At 43.8% G+C, this 22,475-nt stretch overlaps 1 protein-coding gene across 1 annotated transcript in view; it reads left to right on the forward strand.

Moving 5' to 3' along the window:
• adamtsl5 (ADAMTS like 5) overlaps window positions 1–22,475 on the forward strand; it is a 56,249-nt gene that overhangs the window by 17,260 nt on the left and 16,514 nt on the right. The window contains exons 3-7 of the mRNA XM_084154021.1: window positions 13,408–13,568; window positions 13,833–13,893; window positions 16,979–17,084; window positions 18,625–18,752; window positions 21,868–21,988. Coding sequence (XP_084010147.1) covers window positions 13,408–13,568; window positions 13,833–13,893; window positions 16,979–17,084; window positions 18,625–18,752; window positions 21,868–21,988 — 577 coding nt within the window. The remainder of the gene's footprint in view (window positions 1–13,407; window positions 13,569–13,832; window positions 13,894–16,978; window positions 17,085–18,624; window positions 18,753–21,867; window positions 21,989–22,475) is intronic.

The following is a 22,475-nucleotide window of genomic DNA, read 5'->3' on the forward strand; positions in this document are numbered from 1 at the left end:
ACACAAGCAATGGACATTAGACCGATGGAAATCTGTCCTTTGGTCTGATGAGTCCAAATTTGAGATTTTTGGTTCCAACAGCCGTGTCTTTATGAGACGCAGAGTAGGTGAACGGATGATCTCTGCATGTGTGGTTCCCACCGTGAAGCATGGAGGAGGAGGTGTGATGGTGTGGGGGTGCTTTGCTGGTGATACTGTTGGTGATTTTATTTAGTATTCAAGGCACACTTAACCAGCATGGCTACCACAGCATTCTGCAGCGATATGCCATCCCATCTGGTTTGCGCTTAGTGGGACTATCATTTGTTTTTCAACAGGACAATGACCCAACACACCTCCAGGCTGTGTAAGGGCTATTTGACCAAGAAGGAGAGTGATGGAGTGCTGCATCAGATGACCTGGCCTCCACAATCACCCAACCTCAACCCAGATGGTTTGGTATGAGTTGGACTGCAGAGTGAAGGAAAAGCAGCCAGCAAGTGCTCAGCATATGTGGGAACTCCTTCAAAATGGTTGGAAAAGCATTCCAGGTGAAGCTGGTTGAGAGATTGCCAAGAGTGTGCAAAGCTGTCATCAAGGCGAAGGGTGGCTACTTTGAAGAATCTAAAATATAACACTTTTTTGGCTACTACATGATTCCATATGTGTTATTTCATTGTTTTGATTTCTTCACTATTATTCTATAATGTAGAAAATAGCAAAAATAAAGAAAAACCCTTGAATGTGTAGGTGTCCAAACTTTTGACTGGTACTGTATGTTCCATTAATGGGACAGTGATGGGACATTTCCAATCATCCCCCTGAAATGGCTGAAGTGAAATGGAATTGAACCCATCCTGGCTGGACGCTTTATAAACTCACAGGCCCCATTTAGTAACCTGGTCCCAGATCTGTTTGTGCTGTCTTGCCAACTCCTATTGGCTTGACAATGACCATAGGAGTTGTCAAGACAGCACAAACAGGTCTGAGAACAGGGCCTGATTAGTGTAATGCTCTAATCTGTGCGAAGAATGTTGAGTACCAAATGGCACCCTATTCCCTATATAGTGCACTCCTAACCCTAACCTTATGGGCCCTGGTCAAAAGTAGTGGACTATATAAGGAATAGGGTGCCATTTGGGACACACCCCAAATCCCTGTTCTCCAGTGTTTCCCTGAGGAAAATCCAGGTCATTTAGATAATATACAAATCAAAGTTCTCCGACTAGTATCAGATGTGATGAGGGGTCCTGCTGGCATGGCTATTGAGGTTTTGAGGTTCTGGAAGAAAGGAGCTGATTGGAATGTTTGTGTAGCGTTTAGCGTGTTCCTATAGGGCTGGTTGTTGCTCTCCATCTCTCTCCCATCTGGGCACGCTCTAATTGCTGCGTTGCCCCTCGCTTCTTCTCCAAGCGGAGCGGCCATCTTTCATCACTGTTTGTCTGGTTGTTAGGGAGAGCCTGAGGGGAAGGGGGCTTTCCTGACACACATGCACACGTACACAAATAGTCCCCTGTCCACAGGCGGTGACAGAGAGAGTGACTAAGATGCCCCCCCCCCCCCTCTCGAACTAAGCAGTGTTTTTATTAACATGACTTTCTCGTGGAATTCCATCCACTCCTTCCATTCTGTCCCTCCGCAAATAGTTGGTCAGAGACGTCAAAGCCAAAGGCCTCCCTCTCAAGTGTCCCTCTGATCATTGACACACAGACAGAACGGTTTAAAAGGCAGCTCCACTAAAAGTGGCAGCAAAACTGAACTTGAGGTTGGCCCTGGACTCTTCCTTTCACTCTTACTCTTTCTTTCTCTCTCTTGCTCTCTCACACATACCTCTCTCTCTCTCTCTCTCTCTATCTCTATCTCTCTCAAACACACACACACTCCCATTGCCCTCAGGTGGCTGAGACTAGCTGAGGCAGTCAACCAAGCCCATCCATGTCTGTTAACCCTCAGCCAATCATCAGTGTCATTCCTCTGACTGACTGGGCTATAGTGAAAAGGGGAGGCATGCTGGAACGATCGAACTGAGCACTTTACAGGGATTTGTCCAACTAAGGTAGGTATGTGCCAAACTCTTGAAGCCAACAAAGGTGAAGTCATGGGTGGGATCTGAACCCAGGTCACCCATGATAGAAACCAAAGTCTCAAATCAAAGTTTATTGGTCGCATACACAGATTAGCAGATTTTATAGCGGTTGCAACGAAATGCTTAAATTACTAGCTCCTAACAATGCAGTTTAATGTAAAAAAAGTACACAAATAATAAGAAAATATCAAATAAATAAAAAACACAACAGGGAATCAATACATTTCAGAACTAATCCAATGAACAACCCAAAAAGCACTGTAACAGTAATCCAAACGCAATCTGTGCATATATACACCAGATTAAATAACATGAGATATACTAAGAATAATACCCTGTAAAAAGTAATTAGTTCTGCTAAGTACATTTATGAGCACATTCCTCTAGCAGTAAGGTAGAGCTACCTGTAAGCAGAACAGGATGCTGCATTAGCCTCTGGCATTAAGAGTGGTGCACATGGTTTTTAGAAATATACTTTTCTTTCTTCAAACTTCCATGCAAAATAAAGTCAAAATTATAATTACCCACTATTAAGTATTAATATCTTACAAAAACGTAATAATTCTAGATCAGATAAATCAAGTGTTTTTTTACTCAAATATCAATGTGTCTGACTACTACTTTATTCTTTAAATTAAAGATGTAAAACATAATAGAATCAAGTAAGAACAACTTAATAAATGTTAGATTGACCTTAAAATATTAAATCAACTTTAGATTAGCAGAACAAAGATAAATAAAGTTATTTATAAAATAACCTATTATTTGTTAACAGTACTCAAAAACAGTAAGCGATAAGAACATCTGATTGACATCTGAGTTAGTACCACTTATATGATTTGAGTTCTACAGGCAGTTGGAGATAATCACTACACAATCGCTTTAAGAGTTAGGCAATTACTTTTTACAGTGTATGTACAGCAGTAGATACAGTTGAAGTCGGAAGTTTACATACATTTAGGTTGGAGTCATTAAAACTTGTTTTTCAACCACTCCACACCTTTCTTGTTAACAAACTATAGTTTTGGCAAGTCGGTTAGGACATCTACGTTGTGCATGACACAAGTAATTTTTCCAACAATTGTTTACAGACAGATTATTTCACTTATAATTCACTGTATCACAATTCCAGTGGGTCAGAAGTTTACATACACGAAGTTGACTGTGCCTTTAAACAGCTTGGAAAATTCCAGAAAATGATGGCTTCTGATAGGCTAATTGACATCATTTGAGTCAATTGGAGGTGTACCTGTGGATGTATTTCAAGGCCTACCTTCAAACTCAGTGCCTCTTTGCTTGACATCATGGGAAAATCAAAAGAAATCAGCCAAGACCTCGGAAAGAAAATTGTAGACCTCCACAAGTCTGGTTCATCATTGGGAGCAATTTCCAAATGCCTGAAGGTACCACGTCCATCTGTACAAACAATAGTACGTAAGTATATACACCATGGGAACACGCAGCCGTCATACCGCTCAGGAAGGAGACGTGTTCTGTCTCCTAGAGATGAACGTACTTTTGTGCGAAAAAGTGCAAATCAATCCCAGAACAACAGCAAAGGACCTTGTGAAGATGCTGGAGGAAACAGGTACAAAAGTATCAATATCCACAGTAAAACGAGTCCTATATCGACATAATCTGAATGGCCGCTCAGCAAGGAAGAAGCCACTGCTCCAAAACCGCCATAAAAAAGGCACACTACGGTTTGCAACTGCACATGGGGACAAAGATCGTACATTTTGGAAACAAAAATAGAACTGTTTGGCCATAATGACCATTGTTATGTTTGGAGGAAAAAGGGGGTTGCTTGCAAGCCGAAGAACACCATCCCAACCGTGAAGCACGGGGGTGGCAGCATCATGCTGTGGGGGTGCTTTGCTGCAGGAGGGACTGGTGCACTTCACAAAATAGCTGGCATCATGAGGAAGGAAAATTATGTGGATATATTGAAGCAACATCTCAAGACATCAGTCAGGAAGTTAAAGCTTGGTCGCAAATGGGTCTTCCAAATGGACAATGACCCCAAGCATACTTCCAAAGTTGTGGCAAAATGGCTTAAGGACAACAAAGTCAAGGTATTGGAGTGGCCATCACAAAGCCCTGACCTCAATCCTATAGAAAATGTGTGGGCATAACTGAAAAAGCGTGTGCGAGCAAGGAGGCCTACAAACCTGACTCAGTTACACCAGCTCTGTCAGGAGGAATGGGCCAAAATTCACCCAACTTATTGTGGGAAGCTTGTGGAAGGCTGCCCAAAACGTTTGACCCAAGTTAAACAATTTAAAGGCAATGCTACCAAATACTAATTGAGTGTATGTAAACCTCTGACCCACTGGGAATGTGATGAAATAAATCATTTTCTCTACTATTAAGTAAAGTGGTGATCCTAACTGACCTAAGACAGGGAATTTTTACTAGGATTAAATGTCAGGAATTGTGAAAAACAGAGTTTAAATGTATTTGGCTAAGGTGTATGTAAACTTCCGACTTCAACTGTATATTAGAGTGAGCTATGTCAAGAATCCAGTATATAAATAAATATGAGGTGTGTGTGTGTGTGTGTGTGTGTGTGTGTGTGTGTGTGTGTGTGTGTGTGTGTGTGTGTGTGTGTGTGTGTTATAAACAGTGTAACTAAAATGCAATGTACAGTAGTAGAAATATTAGAATGAGCTATGTCGAGAATACAGTATTTAAATACACAGGACAAAACCACATAGCAAAATGGATAGAATTGCAGGAAATTAGTGGAATATAAATAAACAGTGCCTTCAGAAAGTATTCACACCCCTTTACTTTTTCCACATTTTGTTGTGTTACAGCCTGAATTTAAAAGGGATTACATTTAGATTTTGTGTCACTGATCTACACACCATACCCCATAATGTCAAAGTGGAATTATGTTTTTAGAAATGTTTACAAATTTAATAAAAACGTTGCTGAAATGTCTTGCATCAATAAGTATTCAAACCCTTTGTTATGGCAATCCTAAATAAGTTCAGAAGTAAAAATGTGCTTAACAAGACAGATAGTAAGTTGCATGGACTAACTGTATGCAATACTAGTGTTTGAAAAAGAAAAGGAGAGCCGCACACTCTAGGCGCTCAGATGTTATAATTTAATAACCTAATAACCAACGTTTCGACAGTCCAAACGTTGGTTATTAGGTTATTAAATTATAACATCTGAGCTCTTAGAGTGTGCAGCTTTCCTTTTCTTTTTCAAGTGTTCTACTCCGTTAGCCAGCACCTCGCCTAAATAGGTGTTCTACTCTGTTAGCCAGCACCTCGCCTAAATAGGTGTTCTACTCCGCTAGCCAGCACCTCTCCTAAACAGGTGTTCTACTCCGTGAGCCAGCACCTCACCTAAATAGGTGTTCTACTCTGTTAGCCAGCACCTCGCCTAAATAGGTGTGCGTTTCTTTCGCCTCCACAATAATAGTGTTTAACATGATTTTTGAATGACTACCTCATCTCTGTACCCCACACATACAATTATCTGTAACGTCCCTCAGTCGAGCAGTGAATTTGAAGCACAGATTCAACGACAAAGACCAAGGAGGTTTTCCAATGCCTCGCAAAGAAGGGCACCTATTGGTAGATGGGTAAAAATATATATAATCTGACATTGACTATCTCTTTGAGCATGGTGAAGTTATTAATTACACTTTGGATGGTGTATCAATACACCCAGTCACTACAAAGATACAGGTGTCCTTCCTAACTCAGTTGCCGGAGAGGAAGGAAACCGTTTAGGGATTTCACCATGAGGCCAATGGTGATTTTAAGCCAGTTACAGAGTTTAATGGCTGTGATGGGAGAAAACTGAGGATTAATCAACAACATTGTAGTTACTGCACAATACTAACAATTGACAGAGTGAAAAGAAGGAAGTCTGTACAGAATACAAATATTTCAAAACATGCATCATGTTTGCAATAAGGCACTAAAGTAATACTGCAAAAAATGTGGCAAACAAATGAACTTTTTGTCCTGAATACAAAGCATTATGTGTTATGTTTGGGGCAAATCCAACACAACATCACTGAATACCACTATTCATATTTTCAAGCATGTTGGTGGCTGCATCATGTTATGGGTATGTTTGTCATCGGTAAGGACTAGGGAGTTTTTTAGGATAACAATTAAAGGAATAGAGCTAAGCACAGGCAAAATCCTAGAGGAAAACCTGGTTTAGTCTGCTTTCCAACAGACACTGGGGGACAAATCCACCTTTCAGCAGAACTATAACCTAAAACGCAATGCCAAATATACACTGGTGTTACTTACCAAGATGACATTGAATGTTCCTGAGTGGCCTAGTTACAGTTCTGACTTAAATCGGCTTGAAAATCTATGGCAAGACTTGACAATGGCTATGTAGCAAGGATCAACAACCAACTTAACAGAGCTTGAAGAATTTTAAAAAGCAAATATAGTAAAATCCAGGTTTGCTAAGTTCTTAGAGACTTACCCAGAAAGACTCACAGCCGCAATCGTTGCCTAAGTTGATTCTAACATGTATTAACTAAGGGGATTGAATACTTATTTTACATACATTTACATTTTTAGAAAAATGTTCTTCCACTTTGACATTACAGAGTTATTTGTGCAGATCGTTTACAAAAAATGGAAATTAAATACATTTGAATCCCACTTTGTAACACAACAACATTTTGAAAAAGTCAAGGGGTATGAATACTTTCTGAAGGCACTGTATATGTATGTGAATGATGTGTATCGACCATATGGACAGTATGTGAATAGAAAGTTGTGTGTATAGCAATAGTTAAATAGGATTAGCCATGACTAGAATACAGTATATACATATTAATTGGGTAAAACAGCATATAAACATTATGTGACCGAGTCTAAGGTTCAGGGCAGGGTACTGGGCGGAGGCCGGCTAGTAGTGACTGTTTAACAGTCTGATGGCCTGGAGATAGAAGCTGTTTATCAGTCTCTCGGTCCCAGCTTTGATGCACCTGTACTGTCTCCGCCTTTATAGGTGGTAGCAGGGTGAACAGGCTGTGTCTCGGGGAGGCTGAGGTCCTTGATCTTCTTGGCCTTCCTGTGACACCGGGTGCTGTAGATGTCCCGGAGGGCAGGTAGTGTTCCCCCGATGAAGCGTTGGGCTGACCACACCACCATCTGGAGAGCCCTGTGGTTGCGGACGGTGCAATTGCTGTACCAGGCGGTGATACAGCCCGACAGGATGCTCACAATGGTGCATCTGTAGAAGTTCGTGAGGGTCTTAGGTGCTAAGCCGAATTCCTTCAGCCTCCTCAGGTTGAAGAGGCGCTGTTGCACCTTCTTCACCACCCTGTCTGTGTGAAGGGACCATTTCAGGTCGCTAGTGATGTGCACGCAGAGGAACATGAAGCTTTTTACCCTCTCCACTGCGGCCCCGTCGATGTGGATGGGTTGTGCTCTCTCTGCTGTTTCCTGTAGTAAACGATCAGCTCCTTCGTTTTGTTGATGTTGAGGGAGAGGTTATTTTCCTGGCACCACTCTGCCAGCGCTCTCACTTCCTCGTCATTGTTGGGAATCAGGCCTACCAGTGTTGTGTTGTCAGCAAACTTGATAATTGAGTTGGAGACGTGCCTGGCCACACAGTCATGGGTGAACAGGGAGTACACCGTTATAGACGTGACATTGATTTTGAAGTCTCAAGCAGGGCCACCTTATCACGAGACCATGAGCCTGCGGCGTGTCACTACACACAGAACCCAAAGAAAACAGGTGCTGGGCAAAAATGCACTATATATAAAGAAAGGACAGCACACTGTATAATGCTGCTCCCCTGTGCTTTGTCCATCCACCATGTTACACAAACAACAATTCAACTTTGTGGAAGTCTTTATTGTCTTACCTAAACTCTTACCTGAGTCTTACCTGAAATCTTACCTGAGTCCTACCTGAAATCTTACCTGAGTCATTCAGATGCAAAATTATACACTTGAAAAACAACAATCAACCTTGAGAACTACCATAGATTCCAATCATAGTGTTTAGTCTTTATTAAGGTGTGAATAGAAATGGTATGAATGACGTGTTTTGCATCTGCTTCATCAGGGCCCGTATTCTGGAAGCGTCTCAGAGTAGGACTGTTGATCTAGGACCCCGACCACCTTGATTCGGTCTTATGTAGCAACATTTGAAATGGTGTCTTTTTACATTGGATAAAAGCAGAGACACAGAGCTACAAAATGGTATATCATACACTGCATTTGAGGAACAATGGTAAAGTAATGCTGCTTTGAAAGTTGATAAACTTGTAACCTCACTTTTGAGAAAATGGCCTTTGAATGTTTTGGTACCTACTGGAGAGCTCTTCTTTGTCTACACTCATTCACCATCGCTCACACCCTCTTAAGCTTTAGCCCCACCCATCTCTTTAAGCGTTGATCCGAGCGTTCTGTACTAGCAACAGCAGTCAAGCACCCAAGCTAACTGGCTAACTTGCTAGCTGCTTCCAGACACAAATGAGAGAACAGCTCACTGACCATTACTCACCCTAGCAGAGCTGGTTAGGCTGTTTTTATGTTATCCAGAGCATTGGTGACTGCAACTGTGCTGCTGGCAACAATTTACGCTTTTTTGCCAACGTTTACTGACACCGGCCATATTCAACGGGTGGTAAGTGTTCGTGAATTTGTCAGTTATTCTGCGCTCTGGCACACTCAGACGGGAGTGCTCTGAAATCGGAGTAGTTAGCCAGAGCAAATTTACCAGCTACGGCTATCAACAGTTGTGGCAGTGACATTCTATTGAAATGGTTACTTGCATAGTGGTGTCTTTTGTTAAGACATGTAGCTAGCTAGCTAGCTAGCTAGCTAGCTAGGTAAATAATGAACCATAATCCCAACTCATGACGTTACTACCCTGCATGAATCTGCAGGTAGCTAACCAACCAGGTTCAATGTTTGCTAGCTAACATTAGGCTATAACTAGCAAAGCAAATGGCTCTGAGATACGAATAATAAGATCATACACGTAACATTAGCTAGCGAGCCAGCCAGCTAACATTAGCTAGCTAGCTAACAGTACACTTTAACTTGAAATGAAACTACTTTCTGTCAAAATTAGAAATGTGTAATATCTGAAAATGTAGTTAGCTAGACTATATTACCCGTATACATCATGGATGGATGCGTCTCCCTGTCACAGATGCCATGGTTGCCCTTAGTTTGAGAATGTTTTCTCCATCTCCTTAGCTATCATACTTTTCAAAACTCGGTCCTCCAGAAAGTAGAGAGCAACACTTATGCAGTTTTACTATGCAATACATTTTTTTAAAGCCACGTTAGACACGATTACCTACACATACTGACCAGCTCAAATAGACAGAAGTGTGCTACAGTGAGGGAAAAAAGTATTTGATCCCCTGCTGATTTTGTACGTTTGCCCACTGACAAAGACATGATCAGTCTATAATTTTAATGGTAGGTTTATTTGAACAGTGAGAGACAGAATAACAACAACAAAAAATCCAGAAAAACGCATGTCAAAAATGTTATAAATGTATTTGCATTTGAATGAGGGAAATAAGTATTTGACCCCTCTGCAAAACATGACTTAGTACTTGGTGGCAAAACCCTTGTTGGCAATCACAGAGGTCAGACGTTTCTTGTAGTTGGTCACCAGGTTTGCACACATTTCAGGAGGGATTTTGTTCCACTCCTCCTTGCAGATCATCTCCAAGTCATTAAGGTTTCGAGGCTGATGTTTGGCAACTCGAACCTTCAGCTCCCTCCACAGATTTTCTATGGGTTTTAGGTCTGGAGATTGGCTAGGCCACTCCAGGACCTTAATGTGCTTCTTCTTGAGCCACTCCTTTGTTGCCTTGGCCGTGTGTTTTGGGTCATTGTCATGCTGGAATACCCATCCACGACCCATTTTCAATGTCCTGGCTGAGGGAAGGAAGTTCTCACCCAAGATTTGACGGTACATGGCCCCGTCCATCATCCCTTTGATGCGGTGAAGTTGTCCTGTCCCCTTAGCAGAAAAACACCCCCAAAGCATAATGTTTCCACCTCCATGGTTGACGGTGGGGATGGTGTTCTTGGGGTCATAGGCAGCATTCCTCCTCCTCCAAACACGGCGAGTTGAGTTGATGCCAAAGAGCTCGATTTTGGTCTCATCTGACCACAACACTTTCACCCAGTTCTCCTCTGAATCATTCAGATGTTCATTGGCAAACTTCAGACATCCTGTATATGTGCTTTCTTGAGCAGGGGGACCTTGCGGGCGCTGCAGGATTTCAGTCCTTCACGGCGTAGTGTGTTACCAATTGTTTTCTTGGTGACTATGGTCCCAGCTGCCTTGAGATCATTGACAAGATCCTCCTGTGTAGTTCTGGGCTGATTCCTCACCGTTCTCATGATCATTGCAACTCCACGAGGTGAGATCTTGCAAGGAGCCCCAGGCCGGGGGGGTTTACAGTTCTTTTGTGTTTCTTCCATTTGCGAATAATCGCACCAACTGTTGTCACCTTCTCACCAAGCTGCTTGGCGATGGTCTTGTAGCCCATTCCAGCCTTGTGTAGGTCTACAATCCTGTCCCTGACATCCTTGGAGAGCTCTTTGGTCTTGGACAGGTGTCTTTTATACAGGGAACAAGCTGAGATTAGGAGCACTCCCTTTAAGAGTGTGCTCCTAATCTCAGCTCGTTTCCTGTATAAAAGACACCTGGGAGCCAGAAATCTTTCTGATTGAGAGGGGGTCAAATACTTATTTCCCTCATTAAAATGCAAATAAATTTATAATATTTTTGACATGTGTTTTTATGGATGTTTTTGTTGTTATTCTGTCTCTCACTGTTCAAATAAACCTACCATTAAAATGATAGACTGATCATTTCTTTGTCAGTGGGCAAACATACAAAATCAGCAGGGGATCAAATACTTTTTTCCCTCACTGCAGACCAATCCGAACTCGTCTCTCGGCATGTCCAGCCACTCATTATCTCAGCCAATCATGGCTAGTGGGAAGGTTGCTGTCTTTTTCTGTAGCTTAACCAACTAGGCTCGTAATCAGTGGTGGAAAAAGTACCCAATTGTCATACTTGAGTAAAAGTAAAGATACCTTAATAGAAAATGACTCAAGTAAAAGTGAAAGTCACCCAGTAAAATACTACTTGAATAAAAGTATTTGGTTTTAAATATACTTAAGTATCAAAAGTAAATGTAATTACTAAAATGTACTTAAGTATCAAAGTAAAAGTATGAATAATAACTTATTAAGCAAACCAGTAGGCACAATTGTTCGTGTTTCTTATTTATTTACGGATAACCAGGAGCATTTATGTGCTAGAGATGAAGTTTTTATATATAGCACTAAACAACTGGCTTCCCCAAGGTGATCTTGTTGACAGGTAGCAGGGTGTGAACAAACACACACACACACACACACACACACACACACACACACACACACACACTACACACACACACACTTGAAATAGATTTATGTGATAGAGATGAAGTTTTTATATATAGCACTAAACAACTGGCTTCCCCAAGGTGATCTTGTTGACAGGTAGCAGGGTGTGAACAAACACACACACACACACACACACACACACACACACACACACTACACACACACACACTTGAAATAGATTTATGTGATAGAGATGAAGTTTTTATATATAGCACTTAACAACTGGCTTCCCCAAGGTGATCTTGTTGACAGGTAGCAGGGTGTGAACAAACACACACACACACACACACACACACACACACACACACACACACACACACACACACACACACACACACACACACTACACACACACACACTTGAAATAGATTTATGTGATAGAGATGAAGTTTTTATATATAGCACTTAACAACTGGCTTCCCCAAGGTGATCTTGTTGACAGGTAGCAGGGTGTGACACACACACACACACACACACACACACACACACACACACACACACACACACACACACACACACACACACACACACACACACACTACACACACACACTACACACACACACTTGAAATAGATTTATGTGATAGAGATGAAGTTTTTATATATAGCACTTAACAACTGGCTTCCCCAAGGTGATCTTGTTGACAGGTAGCAGGGTGTGAACACACACACACACACACACACACACACACACACACACACACACACGAAATAGATTTATGTGATAGAGAAGAAGTTTTTATATATAGCACTAAACAACTGGCTTCCCCAAGGTGATCTTGTTGACAGGTAGCAGGGTGTGAACAAACACACACACACACACACACACTACACTACACACCCCTTTCACACATTTATGGTATTTACCTCACCTATACCTCGCTTTCACCCCCTCCTCACACACAAACACATTGATGCACTCAAACACACACAGTCGCACACACAACCACACACAATCACACACAACCACACACACATAGACTGATATGTTAAATACTTATCCAGGCATTGTAAGATCTGGCATGCGTCTGCAGAGTTGTTGGCTTTATTCTGGCAATACATTTACATGCTCAATCATTTGGAATAAATGTACTGCTTTAATTATAATATGTGAGTGGTAATAATGTAAACTGATTTGACTGTTGTCTACGTGTATTGTTGAATGACCAAATCAATCAGTCAATCGTTCAATCCAAAGTGACGTATCTTCTAAGGAATCATAATTGGGCCCCTAGAGAATCCATTGTCCAACCAATAAGCTAATGGCCTTGGCTCTTTGGGATCAATTCTGTAGTAAATCAATGAATAATCAGTTGATGCAGAATGCTGTTTATATAGTATGTGAACCATATAAATATATCAATAGATAGAATCTAGTTTACTTTACGTCAATACATTATGTTGACCTCTGAGTTTACAGTTCTTTTGTGTTTCTTCCATTTGCGAATAATCGCACCAACTGTTGTCACCTTCTCACCAAGCTGCTTGGCGATGGTCTTGTAGCCCATTCCAGCCTTGTGTAGGTCTACAATCCTGTCCCTGACATCCTTGGAGAGCTCTTTGGTCTTGGACAGGTGTCTTTTATACAGGGAACAAGCTGAGATTAGGAGCACTCCCTTTAAGAGTGTGCTCCTAATCTCAGCTCGTTTCCTGTATAAAAGACACCTGGGAGCCAGAAATCTTTCTGATTGAGAGGGGGTCAAATACTTAGAGAATCCATCGTCCAACCAATAAGCTAATGGCCTTGGCTCTTTGGGATCAATTCTGTAGTAAATCAATGAATAATCAGTTGATGCAGAATGCTGTTTATATAGTATGTGAACCATATAAATATATCAATAGATAGAATCTAGTTTACTTTACGTCAATACATTATGTTGACCTCTGACCTTCTGTGTCTCAGTCTTCCTGGGTGTCTGCGTGGGGTCCGTCGGAGGGTCGTCCAGCGCGTGCCCGACGACAGCTGCACTACAGGAACGAATGGGCCTCGTGGAACGGCTGGTCTGTGTGCTCGCGCTCATGTGGGGGAGGGGCCTCGGTGCGTACACGCACCTGCATCACCAGGTAAGAACCAGGGATGGACCAATCACAACAGAGATCTACTTCAAACAGGTTAATCCTCAAAAAATGAAAGTGAATGACTTTGTAGGCTGCTTTCTCTGTATTTGCTGTGATCTGTCTAGTAATACAACATGGGAAACAGAATGACTACCACAAACTTTCCCATTCAAGTCAGCTTTCTGTAATGGGATGACCAGTGGCCTTATTTAGTGTGCCCTTAAGTGTACAGTCATTCTCATTTTCATAAATGACTGAACTCTGTCCCAGGAACCCAGTTGGCGGGCCATGCTCAGGAGACCCCAGACAATACAAGATCTGCAACCCCAAGGTATGTGTCAACACGATGACATCACCACACATGGAAACCAGTATGCTGTGTTTGCACATGTCTATCATAACATGCCAAGACCTAGTGGTCCAGTACAACATCCAGAATATCATGCAGCGGAGTGTCAAGCTTGTGTAGGGCACGCAATGGAAAACGTTTTAAAATGTTTTGTAAAGGAATATTTAAATTAGTGTTTCGTTTTGGATAGGTCCAGGAAGTCCCTTTAGTCTGTTTTTCCCCTTTCGGGGCCTAATTAACACATCCCTGGACTCATTTGTTGAAGTGCCAACTCCTCTGACTCCTGCCATAGGACAAGACACGTTGGCATGACAACAGACAAACACAACAGAACTAGGAGTTGGCTAAAGCACAAACAGATGTGGAACCCTGCATCAGCCTTGTGTGTATGACAGGAATTTGTAACCTTTCAATTTGTCACTTGCTGCGTTTTTTGGGGAGTTTGTGTAACACATACAGTGGGGAGAACAAGTATTTGATACACTGCCGATTTCGCAGGTTTTCCTACTTACAAAGCATGTAGAGGTCTGTAATTTTTATCATAGGTACACTTCAACTGTGAGAGACGGAATCTAAAACAAAAATCCAGAAAATCACATTGTATGATAATTAATTTGCATTTTATTGCATGACATAAGTATTTGATACATCAGAAAAGCAGAACTTAATATTTGGTACAGAAACCTTTGTTTGCAATTACAGAGATCATACGTTTCCTGTAGGTCTTGACCAGGTTTGCACACACTGCAGCAGGGATTTTGGCCCACTCCTCCATACAGACCTTCTCCAGATCCTTCAGGTTTCGGGGCTGTCGCTGGGCAATACGGACTTTCAGCTCCCTCCAAAGATTTTCTATTGGGTTCAGGTCTGGAGACTGGCTAGGCCACTCCAGGACCTTGAGATGCTTCTTACGGAGCCACTCCTTAGTTGCCCTGGCTGTGTGTTTCGGGTCGTTGTCATGCTGGAAGACCCAGCCACGACCCATCTTCAATGCTCTTACTGAGGGAAGGAGGTTGTTGGCCAAGATCTCGCGATACATGGCCCCATCCATCCTCCCCTCAATACGGTGCAGTTGTCCTGTACCCTTTGCAGAAAAGCATCCCCAAAGAATAACGTTTCCACCTCCATGCTTCATGGTTGGGATGGTGTTCTTGGGGTTGTACTCATCATTCTTCTTCCTCCAAACACGGCGAGTGGAGTTTAGACCAAAAAGCTCTATTTTTGTCTAATCAGACCACATGACCTTCTCCCATTCCTCCTCTGGATCATCCAGATGGTCATTGGCAAACTTCAGACGTGCCTGGACATGCGCTGGCTTGAGCAGGGGGACCTTGTGTGTGCTGCAGGATTTTAATCCATGACGGCGTAGTGTGTTACTAATGGTTTTCTTTGAGACTGTGGTCCCAGCTCTCTTTAGGTCATTGACCAGGTCCTGCCGTGTAGTTCTGGGCTGATCCCTCACCTTCCTCATAATCATTGATGCCCCACGAGTTGAGATCTTGCATGGAGCCCCAGACCGAGGGTGATTGACCGTCATCTTGAACTTCTTCCATTTTCTAATAATTGCGCCAACAGTTGTTGCCTTCTCACCAAGCTGCTTGCCTATTGTCCTGTAGCCCATCCCAGCCTTGTGCAGGTCTACAATTTTATCCCTGATGTTCTTACACAGCTCTCTGGTCTTGGCCATTGTGGAGAGGTTGGATTCTGTTTGATTGAGTGTGTGGACAGGTGTCTTTTATACAGGTAATGAGTTCAAACAGGTGCAGTTAATACAGGTAATGAGTGGAGAACAGGAGGGCTTCTTAAATAAAAACTAACAGGTCTGTGAGAGCCGGAATTCTTACTGGTTGGTAGGTGATCAAATACTTATGTCATGCAATAAAATGCAAATTAATTACTTAAAAATCATACAATGTGATTTTCTGGATTTTTGTTTTAGATTCCGTCTCTCACAGTTGAAGTGTACCTATGATACAAATTACAGACCTCTACATGCTTTGTAAGTAGGAAAACCTGCAAAATCGGCAGTGTATCAAATACTTGTTCTCCCCACTGTAGATTCCACTGTCTTGTTGTAACTGTAACTTGTTATCATGTGCTGTCTACTGCAGACCCCCAATCACGCTTTGCCCCAAGACACAAGGGTTTGATTCCCGGTCCGCCCTAAAGTCAATCACTTTTAACCCTACATCATCCCTTTCTTCACTGTCTAAGAATAACCAAGCCGAATATTTTTTTTTAATCTGTTCTCCTTCAAAAAAGTTGTAATCAGAATCACAACAACTTTTGAATGATGGATTTCTATACAGAATGGTCTTAATCGATGCAGACTTTCATATTGTTGTCAAACATTTTGAAACGATAAGCTGAGTGTGCTTGAGGGCTGATAACAAAGTTGGTTCAGTGAATGTGAACTGTGCTGTTACTATATTTAACCAAGCAGGTATGCTGTCTGGGCGTGATCAGTTTCACTGAAAATATGAACCTGTCACTTCATTGTACTGTACAGAAGTTGAGCTCCTGATACTATATGAACAGTGCATATGCTTCTATCGGAGTCCCATAAATAGATAGATATAACATAGAGTTTTCATCTACACCCTCATGATATATATTCTTGAAGATATACCGTTTTCTTGGAAAGTATACGGTGCGGATCCTGTGTGTCAGACGTGTGGGTGTGTGTTTAGACAGTGAGTCAGTATTTTTTAAATATTTTTTTATTTTACCATTATTTAACTAGGCAAGTCAGTTAAGAACAAATTCTTATTTACAATGATGGCCTACACCAGCCAAACCCGGACGACGCTGGGCCAATTGTGCGCCGCCCTATGGGACTCCCAATCACGGCCAGTTGTGATACAGCCTGGAATCGAACCAGGGGGTCTGTAGTGACGCCTCAAGCACTGAGATGCAGTGCCTTAGACCGCTGCGCCACTCGGGAGCCCAGTACAGTATATTAATGAACTCTAAACATATTAACATAAGATGGTGAGGTGTTTTGAGGCATGCACGTGTGAGTGCATAGCACTGGGTAACCAGGTCTCTCTGTGTCTGTCTGCTGTAGGGGTGTACTGGGGGCTCAGAGGACTTCAGGGAGATGCAGTGTTCTGCCTACAACGACAGACCGCTGGTGGCTGGAAACAGCTACAGATGGACCACCTTCCATGGAGGTCGGTGAGGCATGACACGTGTGTGTGTGCGTGTGCGTGCTAAATGTGGCATGTGTCCATTTGGAAATCTGCTTGTCATTTGGCCACACCTGTATTATGAGTTCAGTCCATACTCTCCACTGACCTGTTTCACTCTTTCCCCTCTGCACCCTATCCCCCACCACTGCTTCCCCACTTCCCCCTTCTCCTACCTTCTTCCCTCTTCTCCTACCTCCTTCCCCATTCTCCTACCCCTTTCCCTCTTATCCTACCTCCTTCCCCCCTTCCCTCTTCTCCTACCTCCTACCTCCTTCCCTCTCCTCCTACCTCCTTTCCCCTTCTCCAACCTCCTTTCCCTCTCCTCCTACCTCCTTTCCCCTTCTCCAACCTCCTTCCCTCTCCTCCTACCTCCTTCCCTCTCCTCCTACCTCCTTTCCCCTTCTCCAACCTCCTTTCCCTCTCCTCCTACCTCCTTTCCCCTTCTCCAACCTCCTTTCCCTCTTCTCCTACCTCCTTCTCCTACCTCCTACCTCCTTCCCCCATCTCCTACCTATTCTCCTACCTCCTTCCCCTTCTCCTACCTCCTACCTCCTTCCCCCTTCTCCTACCTCCTTCCCCCCTTCCCCCTTCTTCTACCTCCTTCTCCTACCTCCTTCCCCCTTCTCCTACCTCCTTCCCCCCTTACCCCTTCTCCTACCTCCTTCTCCTACCTCCTACCTCCTACCTCCTTTCCCCTTCTCCTACCTCCTTCCCCCCTTCCCCCTTCTCCTACCTCCTTCTCCTACCTCCTTCCCCCTTCTCCTACCTCCTTCCCCCTTCTCCTACCTCCTTCTCCTACCTCCTTCTCCTACCTCCTACCTCCTTCCCTCTTCTCCTACCTCATTCCATTCCTATCTGTCCCCCACCTGCTACAAGTTACCTCCTTCCTTCAATTCTAATGTAAAGTTTTTTTTAAACCCTGTACTGCTGTGCTAAGGCTAGGAGACAATAGACTAGAATGCAATGTTTCATAGACACTGCAGCCAGTAACCTGACTAACCCAACTTTCTAGTACCTGTAACTGTACTGTTTAGTGTAGCTGAGAGGTAATGTCTGTCAGTGAGGTGGTTGTATATACAGTATCAGTCAAAAGTTTGGACACCTACTAATTCCAGGGTTTTTCTTTATTTTTACTATTTTTTACATTGTAGATTAATAGTGAAGACATCAACACTATAAAATAACACATATGGAATCATGTAGTAACCAAAAAAAGTGTTAAACAAATCAAAATATATTTTATATTTGAGATTCTTCAAAGTAGCCAACCTTTACCTTGATGACAGCTTTGCACACTCTTGGCAATTTGATTTGTTTAACACTTTTTTGGTTACTACATGATTCCATATGTGTTATTTCATAGTTTTGATGTCTTCACAATTATTCTACAATGTAGAAAATAGTAAAAAATTAAGAAAAACCCTGGAATGAGTAGGTGTGTCCAAACTTTTGACTAGTGCTGTATGTGTACGTTTAGATTGTTATATAATACCACCTACTCTAACTTCCCTCCTCTCCTAAGGTTCTAACCCATGTGAGTTGAGCTGTCTGGCCCTGGGTCACAACTTCTACTACAACTTTGGTCGCGTCCTGGACGGCACTGCCTGCAGTAAAGAGCCTGGAGCTGTGTGTGTCAACGGAAAATGCTTGGTGAGTGACAATTTTGTGTGTGTCCCCCCACTATGCAGAGAGGTGGTTTCACGATGTGTGTGTGTCAGGCAGTATGGGAATCGAAGGCACACATTCTTTCTCTCACTCTTGCCCTTTCTGTCTCTCTCTCTCTGTCTCTCTCTCTCTCTGTCTCTCTCTCTCTCCGTCTGTCTCTCTCTGTCTCTGTCTCTCTCTCTCTGTCTCTCTCTCTGTCTCTCTCTCTGTCTCTCTCTCTGTCTGGACAGTATTAGGACTGTGTTGGCCATTTCCTCTGGTTCTCTCAGCAGTAGTGCACTCATCCTGTGCATTAGGACCAGAGTGCACTTGTCAGTGGACTTGTCAGAGCACACACACGCCTGCACGCACGAACACACACAAACACAGCCTCTAAAGGATAGACAGAGCAAAATAAATGTCAAGGGCTGACATTCCTTGTGGCTTTCTTTTATAACTAATTGATGTTTAATCAAAGCTGGATTCATTACGTTTCGATAAGGGGACACTAAACATGAATGGTATTGCTGCACTACAAAGAAACAGAATGTTCAAACAGAGCATTAACAGAACATTACGCTCATAAATGCACTGTGTGTGTGTGTGTGTGTTCTGAGGGTCAAAGCAGAGGCCACCAAACACAATGTTCTGGCCCTCCTCCATGGAATTCTCAACCTAAGTGGTTCCTGCAGGACAGTGACCGAGTGTTCAAGCAGCAGATAAAGACACACACACAGACATGTTGTGGCTCTGTGCAAATGGAACAATGCAACAAGGGGTTGCATGAGGGGCCCTTTCAGGGACACACACACACACTCACACACCTCAGTAATAGGGTTCTCCCATCTCTCACACACACTAGCAGATGGAGATGATTGGAAATTCAATTCTCTACCCTGAGGTTGAGGCTTTGGTCATTAGTACCAAATCCAAACATGTGTGTGTCTGTCTCTGTGTGTGTGTGTCTGTCTCTGTGTGTGAGTGTGAACATTACCATGCTGGTCTTTATGTCTGCATGTGTGCTTGTCTGTCTTTGTTGAAGTGTATGAGTGGATTTATGGGGCGTGAGGTCAGCGGTGGCCCTAAGCTGTCTGAGGTCACGGGGGGGGGCGTGGCCTAGGACAGGAAGTAGATGCAGAGTCCAGCTGGGCTGGAAGGCAGCGTGACACAGATTGAGTTCAGACCAACACTACACAAAGCTGCCTGGACTAAATATTGTGTGTGTGTACAGTAAAGGGCCCCTCATGCACTCAGGTAGCTTGTTGCGTTGATTCATACCCTGTTGTGTACACAGATTCACTGTGTGTGTGTGTGTGTGTGTGTGTGTGTGTGTGTGTGTGTGTGTGTGTGTGTGTGTGTGTGTGTGTGTGGGGTAGATAATTATATGTTTCCTAGATTGCTGGTCTCTACTCCAGAACCTCCCACTTGATTGGTTTTCTCTGCACTGCAGAAGGAAGGTGCAGACTGTAATCTGTCCATCTCTGGGGTGTAGCAAGCAAATGACCCCTTTACACGCACATATACACACACACACATACACAAAGTCCCACTTGAATCTTCTCTCTCTCTGCTCTGAGTTTTTAATATAATAATTATAATAATGATTTCTATTTATATGGTGCTTTTCACCAGGCTCCAGTGCTTTGTAGGGTTCATGTTTCTCCTTTCATTTTCTCTCCATATCTCTCCTCTCCGTTCCCTGGTCTCTCCTCTCCTTGTCTCTGCTCTCCACGTCTCTCCTCGGCTCTCCACGTCTCTCCGCTCCACGTCTCTCCTCTTCTGTCGTCTCCTCTCCTTTCCTCTCCTCTCCTCGTCTCTGCTCTCTACGTCTCTGCTCGTCACTGCTCTCCACTTCTCTCCTCTCCATGTCTCTCCTCTTCTCTCCTCTCCATGTCTCTCCTCCCCTCCCCTCTCCTCATCTCTCCTCCCCTCCCCTCTCCTCATCTCTCCTCTCCTCCCCACCCCTCTCCTCGTCTCTCCTCCCTTCTCGTTTCTCCTCTCCTCATTTCTCTTCCCCTCCCCTCCCCTCCCCTCCTCTCCTCTCCTCTCCTCTCCTCTCCTCTCCTCTCCTCTCCTCTCCTCTCCTCTCCTCTCCTCTCCTCTCCTCTCCTCTCCTCTCCTCTCCTCTCCTCTCCTCTCCTCTCCTCTCCTCTCCTCTCCTCTCCTCTCCTCTCCTCTCCTCTCCTCTCCTCTCCGCTCCTCATCTCTCCTCCCCTCCCCTCTCCTCATCTCCCGTCCCCTCTCCTCGTCTCTCCTCCCCTCCCCTCTCCTTGACTCTCCTCCCCTCTCCTCCCCCTCCTCATCTCTCCTCCCCTCCCCTCTCCTTCCCTCTCCTCCTCGCCCCTCTCCTCATCTCTCCTTCCCTCCCCTCTCCTCATCTCTCCTCCCCTCTCCTCCCCTCCCCTCTCCTCGTCTCTCCTCCCCTCCCCTCCCCTCTCCTCGTCTCTCCTTCCCTCCTCTCCCCTCATTTCCCCTCCTCTTCTCTCCTCCATCACTCCACAGCTTCCCTTGTCACCAGTCCCTCTTTGTGCCTCTGTGGTATATCCAAGTAAATGGTGTGTACATGCACTTTCACATGGGTTTGTGTGTTGTGTGAGTGACTGCATATATATGTGTGTGTGTGTGCACGCATGCGTGAGTGAGTGCGTATCTGTGTCTGAATTCTCTGCCGTAGAAGGTGCATTGGGGCCACTGGTGCCTTTCCGAGCATCCGGACAGCACTGGCCTCTCTATAGAATGGTTAGAGTTAGCTGGTCATCGTGTGAGACCACTGCTGCCTAACCACATATAACCCTTAGAGAGTCTTGCATCTTGCTCATCTCAGTATCTGCGGTGCTGCTTGTGGAATTTTGCTGAGTCTACCTTTAACAAGTCTATCACCAGTTAGTGGCGCTGTGTTTTTCAGGTGTTATCTTTGGGTGCTGTATTTGGTTTTCAACCTAGATTATTTTTGTTGCTTTGTCTGATGTGTGTCTGGTTTTATGTTCATTGTCTCTGTGTTGTCTGTAGGTTGTCTGAACGTTGTCTGTATGTTGTCTGAACGTTGTCTGTATGTTGTCTGAACGTTGTCTGTATATTGTCTCAACGTTGTCTGTACTTTGCCTGAACTTGTGTTGTGCAGACACCGGGCTGTGACCTGATCCTGGGCTCGGACCAGCAGGAGGATGCCTGTATGGTGTGTGGAGGACAGAACTCAACCTGTCTACACCACAGGAGTGTGTACCAGAATGCACAGGGAGCAGGTATAGACACACATGCATGCACGCACACATACACATACACATACACACACACACAAACACCACACACACACACAAACACACACACACACACCACACACACACAAACACAACCTCTGAAGCATAGACAGAGTAAACGAAATGGGCTGACATACACTGAATGTACAAAACATTAGGAACTTCCTCATTTTTAGTTGCACCCCCTTTGCCCTCAGAACAGCCTCAATTTGTCGGGGCATGGACTCTACAAGGTGTCAAAAGGTTCCACAGGGATGCTGGCCCATATTGACTTCAATGCTTCCCACAGTTGTGTGAAGTTGGCTGTATGTCCTTTGGGTAGTGGACCATTGATTCACACGGGAAACTGTTGAGCGTGAAAAACCCAGCAGCGGTGCAGTTCTTGACACACTCAAACCGGTACACCTAGTACCATTCCCTTTTCAAAGGCACTTCAATCTTTTTGTCTTGCCCATGAATGGCACTCATAGAC

Source organism: Coregonus lavaretus (assembly GCF_964263955.1).
Source record: "Coregonus lavaretus genome assembly, chromosome: 37".
Classification (NCBI taxonomy): Eukaryota; Metazoa; Chordata; class Actinopteri; order Salmoniformes; family Salmonidae; genus Coregonus; species Coregonus lavaretus.